Below are 6,000 nucleotides of genomic sequence, written 5' to 3' on the forward strand. Positions count from 1 at the left end.
TTTTTGTTGGTTATTCCTCTATTTGAGCCTTGAATTGGAGAATCATTCAAACTTTTCGCATTTAGCATCGCTTTGAGCCAAGAAAGTGCAAATTGTTGAGATCGAGTGAGTAATGCTCGAAATCATTGTTTCAAAAAACTCCTAATAAAAAAATGAAAAAAAAAAGAAAAGAGAAAAAAAGATATATTTATAATGAAAAGAAAAAAATGAAAAAAAAAAGGGAGTGAGAAGGAAAATAAGAGCAACGAAAAAAAAAAGCTCTTGGATGTTATAATGAAATTGGAGATGTTATTGTTAGCTGGATGCTATTGTCTTTGTGAAAAGTGTGTATGTGTTCTTCAGTTCCATAAACCGTTGTATTTCTTTCCTACCTAACCTCTAGCCACGGTACAACCCATTTATAGCCCTTGTTTGTGCATTTTAATTCATTCATTTGGTGGAGAATGTGATATATTTGCAAGCTTATGGTAAAAAAATTTCAATGTTGTGACACGAGAGCTCCTTGATACATACCTAGACACTTTACGAGTGGAATGAGTGAATCCTGTGAGGAGTGTTTGGACTCTATGCATTTTTATTTCTACACATTCGGATGGAAGCAATTGCTCATGATGTTGGTAGTCAGATGCCCAACAATTAAATTTCTTTGGTGCATGAAAAAAAAATATTTTACGGACAAGTAAATGAAGCAGAAAGAGGATAATGAATTGAGATAATGAATTGAACTCTTTAAGCGCAACTTATTTTTACCACACCAAATCAAGCTTTTAGTATCCATTGTATTGGGATGAAATCACAAAATTCAATATAAAAAAACTACAAAATAATGTGTAAATTAAATTATCAATTTTATTGATAATCTGTGTAATTAATTCTCATGCTCAAATAAAAGCAATTACTTCAGTCAGACTTGAAATCAACTATCTCAAAATCGAAATGAATCAAACTTATGTTCGCGGTTGAATATTGTAATCCAAAATTATTTTAGAAAATATCAATGCCAAGAAGGTTTGACATGAATTTTATGCGACTAATTCCACATGAAAATTTTTCTTTGATGATAAAAGTATTTCTTTTTTCAAAACGACCATAATTGAAGTTGTTGGCTTGAAAAAGTTTGCCCAGTGTCAAATGCTCATGATCAAGACAACAATCATCAACATTGGAAAATAATTTATACCGTCGGGAATTTATCAAATAATTTAGTAATTCTTTCAAGCACTGGTTGGTTGTTCAGAAGCAACGGACGATTAATGTATAACGTGAGGATGATAAATCAATATATATAATAACATAGTGATGCATGATTCTAATCATGTAGAGTTTGAATTCAAACATCGCATGAAACAATGATGCATAATAATTTCATGTTTTATCATTAACATTCAACGATGTGTTATTTGACTGTGACAGTGAATGCATCGGATTCAGACTGAAATCTAGTTAAATTTACTCAAGATAATTTGAGTATTGGACCCATACCAACGTATGTTTGAATAACTCTAAACAAATAGCCATTTCTTTTATTTGAGCCAATCTCAAACTTTTAAATTTCTTATAATTCATCAGTTTCCTCACATTCAAAATTCAAAGAAGCAAAGCCAGTGACTATGTTATCATTTACACAGAATTTGCATAGGCTGAACCTTCATATTTTCCTTGCCACCTGTGAATATTTGAAAAATCCGATAGTATAAAAAGTTTGGTTAATTGTAAAAGCTTGTGGGAAGGGGAAGTGAAAGGGAAAGCAATAAGCAGACACCAACCTGCAGTCCTCTTCATTTGGAATCTTGAGCTCCAGATCCTCTTTAAACGGCAGAAACACCTCATTGATTTTGTCAATGTTTATAGCTTCAAGATTTGAGGGCTCCCACTGCAGTTGTTTTGAGAAAATAAGGTGGTGGGTAAGGGAGACGAGACACCAATTGATGTTCTTGATAGTTTTATTCGGAAGTTCAATTCTATAGGTTCACATACTCACAACTACAAATGTAAATTTTCTGCTTCACCTGTTTGATAACACCAAGCATGAACCATGACCTGATTGACCATGCAAGGCGTACGGCATATAATGAACAATTGAAAATCTAGATAGTACAGGAAAATAAGATTTGAACTACAAATGTTTGGTGCTATACGTTCATATAGAGAGAGATACAGAGAGGCGTACTTTTGGGGTGTTGTCCTTGTCAATTGTGAGAGCTCTGATACCCTTTGTAGCAGAAAAGTTTAAAAAAAGGGGCTCGTTTAGATACTCCTAAAACTAATGGAGTACACTTCATATCAGAAGTTACTTTGTGAATCATACCTCGTAAACATCACCGGATATCATGATCCTAAGAATATTCATTGTGATTCTGAACTCTTTCTTCAGGCATTCAGCCAGTGATTGCTTCCTTCCTTCACGAATCTACATATTTTCACAATCACCATGAGTGGACAAGATTTAGAACTGTTCCCAATCATATTGCTGCAGAACTAAGGTTTAGCAGAATCATTACCGACTGTAGTGTTATCTTTAAAGACGTTGGGGATGATCTCTTTAAGCTTTTGAGGAACGGAGCTATCCAACCATTCCCCTCTTTGCTTGCTTCAACTTCCTAAACACGTATGTGTAGATCACTTAGACATTAAAGTTTTTAGAAAAAGCTATATAAATTAGAAAATAAAATCACTTACAAGTGATACTATGATCTCCTCGACTGACTCTTTAGAAAAACACTGATCAATGACTGGGAGTCTTGCACTACATAGGAACCAACTCGTAAATTCAGAGACCTTTCAAAAATAGAACAATAATCTCCAGTGTTTGTTATCATTACTTGTTCAGGATACTGTTTTCATCAATCTGACAGGTGATACTCCATTCATCGATGACAGGTTTAACAGCATTCTCTTCCCCAGTATTCAAACCGATCAGGCATTTCTCTAGCTCAGGTAATTTCTAAGCAAAAAATGGCATGTATAAAGTTAATACAAAGATATGGTGTGAAAAATCTTCATGTGCGGCATCACCAGTGCCTCAAAATCAAATAGGGTGCAGTTCGAAATTGAATATTCGAGTTTTTACCAGAGAATTAGCTGAATTTCGAATGAGGCAACATTCCATCCAACGAGAATGTAGGCCCAGAGGTGTGACAAAAGGTATTGAAACCCTTGCCTAATACTACGGAAGCATATAAAAGCATGAAGATCTTACCTCAGACGGCACAAAATGAGTTGCCAAACCTGCTGCAACCAATTCTTTACCACTCAGCCTTGCCCCAGTCAAGCCTAAAAATTCGCCTACACGTACACATATATATTAGCCACTCATTTGAGCACTGTCGGAGCTAAGTGGTGGCCGATAAGGCTGTCACCTTCCCCCATCCCTAATTTTGTATTTTCATACAATAGAGTATGTTTTTCTACATAAATATAAAAATAAAAACTTAACTATTTCCACTTATTTGAATCTTTTTTATTTCTACTTTTTCCCTCCTAAGACGAATTTAGTAGAGGAATAAGCATGGAAATACGACTTATTTTTTTCATTTTTTGCTTCCAATATGGCTTTACCTAAATGCCCCTGAAGGCGGGGAAGCATGTATGAAAATCCACAGTCTGTATGAAAGCCTATGCTTGCTTCTGGAGTCGCGAAAACCTATTTCAAACACATACGAAGTCAAACCACAATGACTCAATGAGGAGCAGACCCAGGAAAATGGAGACAGAGAGAGACAAGTAGAGAGAGCGATTTAATGTACTTTGTGGTGGTGAAACTTGCATTAAAAAACCAAATACGAATTTTAAGTTTTTTTCCTGTGAGGGAACACTCTTTCTCTTACTAAGCACCTCCTTGGACTCAATATATCAGAACCTAGAGACAAAACCAAGGGATACAGGTACTCACAGTTTTTTCCGTGACAACAGAGAACTTCATCGGGACCATGAAGGATGCGCCTCCACCCATGGAAATTCCATCAACTAAAGCGACCTTGCAACACCAAAAACCCGAGCTCTACATCACAAACTCTGCTGATAAACTAAAAATAGGATATTGTTTTGTTAATAGATAACACATGTTAATACCAGTGTTTTCTTGTATGTATGGATATGATAGCAAAGCCAGTACATCCTGTAAACTACTTCAACACAAGGGTCCTCTGAGAGCAAAAGGACAAAAAGAAAAAAATGTCACAAGTAAAATTTTAGTGGTCTCAAAGCTACAAAAGGCAAGAATCATATTCTCTTATGAATTATGATGGATCCACCTACTTGAAATCCTTCCATCGTAGAACATTTTCAAATCCCCACCAGCAGAAAAAGCACGACCAGATCCCTGAAAAACATGAGAAACTTTAAAAATGCATTCAAATTCTTGAATTAAGTTAGACATCCTCTGAGATCACTCTGAATTTAACCTTGAATAGTACAAGCGCTGCCGTATCATCTTTCTCCCATTTTTCCAGAAACTTAGCTAGCGAAGCAACCTAAAAATAACCAAGATATTTTCTTCATCAACTTAAAAATATATATATATATATATATATATATATATATATATTTGAGTTGTTAAAGAGAACAAAGACTAATGCTTTGAAGATACCATATCGGAAGAAATGACATTCAATCGACGTGGTTGATTCAGGGTAATCAATCTTACGCGACCAGTTTCCTCAGTAAGAACAACCTAGCAACCAATTCAATCACTGGTAGATTATTGGATTTGGAGGCATGATATTAACAACTAATTAATGTACTAAACTGAAAGTGAAATTACTGGTACAAGATACACAGAGTAAATGAATCAGATTTATTTATTTTACAATCTGAGAGCTGAAGCTTAGACTGAAAATTACCTCTTCACCTGCCTTCACAATCTCTTGTGCCATCTGTAGCCTCAGCTGAAAGAGATAACCAACAAGAAAAAACCAACAAACATTAGAAGCCAATAGAATGAAATTCAGACAAAGCTGCCGTAAAATGAGGGCAAGAATTAACCCGCAATAGCAACTACGAGATTCAGGGTGGCAGTTTATACAGGGATGATAGTTGATTTAATGATTAGACAAAGCTTTTCAGTGTACCCTTTCACATATACATTCTTACAATAAAATATTTTCACATCTTTTCAGTATTCAAAACGATCATCTCTAACAATGTTACTCTGTTGCATAAATTCTTAAGCTAAATTGGCATCAGCAAACGATAAACTTCTTGCGACACGATTACATCCATTCAAGACAAGTACATATAATCTTCGACAATATTCCAATACAAGCCTACAACCCAGAACAGATAATGAGCAAAAATTATTTAAACGAAGGAACCCATTCAAGAACGCCAAAAGCAAACCACCAGTGAAATAACTACCACATTATTCCGCTAATCAAGAAAACGCGATCCATTTTCTCGAAATACATCGAGCATGAAAACCACAAGCATAAGATAAAAAGAACAGCTTTAAAAAAAATCGTAATTTCAACTGCAATTAGAAAGTTTGAATTACCAGTTGCCAGCAAGAAGAGGTCACTCTTTGGCTTGTCGTTCCTCTCTTCAGTGAAAAAGTTCAGTGACCACATTAAGTGGGGTATCATTTTAATGGAATTTGAGTGGAGAAGAAGATCGACCAACCCCCTAAATGTGTTTGGTAGGTAAGGCCAACCAAAACATCAAACGTTGGCTTTTAAAAAATGTACTTATTTATGTTTATTTTGTCATCCAAGTTCGAGATCAATTATAATAATTTTTTTTCGATCACTAAATAAATAAATTACTCTATAATATAGTGCATGTGATATTTAAAAAAAAGTGAAAAAAAGACCAATAATTTCAGATATTGCACATGTTAATTGATCGATTAATATGGAAGTCAATAAAATTGTTTTTTTCTGTTTTTTCCACCCATCCAAAATCGTTTGTCCGAATGAATGATGAGTTTCTCTCCTGATTAGTTAGGTCTGTAATGAATTATTATTCTTGATATAATTACAAGTTTCTGTATATAAAAAAATAACC

General features: G+C 34.6%; 1 protein-coding gene across 5 annotated transcripts; it reads right to left on the bottom strand.

The window, feature by feature from the left end:
* Positions 1-1,353: 1,353 nt before the first annotated feature.
* On the bottom strand, positions 1,354-5,653 carry LOC142536606 (3-hydroxyisobutyryl-CoA hydrolase-like protein 5). Of its 5 annotated transcripts, none has more exons than XM_075641942.1 (16): positions 5,492-5,653; positions 4,842-4,886; positions 4,589-4,672; positions 4,404-4,472; positions 4,258-4,321; positions 4,072-4,145; positions 3,893-3,976; positions 3,559-3,643; positions 3,200-3,285; positions 2,823-2,944; positions 2,680-2,746; positions 2,502-2,600; positions 2,309-2,410; positions 2,171-2,212; positions 1,767-1,873; positions 1,354-1,666 (listed from the first exon to the last, which is right to left on the bottom strand). In XM_075641942.1, the coding sequence occupies exons 2-16, from the start codon at positions 4,872-4,874 to the stop codon at positions 1,621-1,623; spliced, it is 1,164 nt and encodes a 387-aa protein (XP_075498057.1). In that variant the 5' UTR covers positions 4,875-4,886; positions 5,492-5,653; the 3' UTR covers positions 1,354-1,620. The 5 variants fall into 5 exon arrangements, with proteins under 5 accessions (XP_075498057.1, XP_075498058.1, XP_075498060.1 ...); XM_075641943.1 differs by having other exon boundaries at positions 5,516-5,635; XM_075641945.1 differs by lacking the exon at positions 5,492-5,653 and adding an exon at positions 5,356-5,474.
* Positions 5,654-6,000: the final 347 nt, after the last annotated feature.

Source organism: Primulina tabacum, chromosome 2 (genome assembly GCF_025594145.1).
Source record: "Primulina tabacum isolate GXHZ01 chromosome 2, ASM2559414v2, whole genome shotgun sequence".
NCBI classification, from domain to species: Eukaryota; Viridiplantae; Streptophyta; class Magnoliopsida; order Lamiales; family Gesneriaceae; genus Primulina; species Primulina tabacum.

What these genes read in the sequence shown, in the direction of transcription:
- LOC142536606 (XM_075641942.1), bottom strand. Translation starts at nt 4,874, where the DNA reads ATGGCACAAGAGATTGTGAAGGCAGGTGAAGAG. An exon ending in TTGTGAAGGCAGGTGAAGAG is followed by an intron (nt 4,673 to 4,841) that starts GTAATTTTCAGT and finishes ATTGGTTGCTAG; the next exon opens with GTTGTTCTTACTGAGGAAAC. An exon ending in ATACATACAAGAAAACACTG is followed by an intron (nt 3,977 to 4,071) that starts GTATTAACATGT and finishes TGGTGTTGCAAG; the next exon opens with GTCGCTTTAGTTGATGGAAT.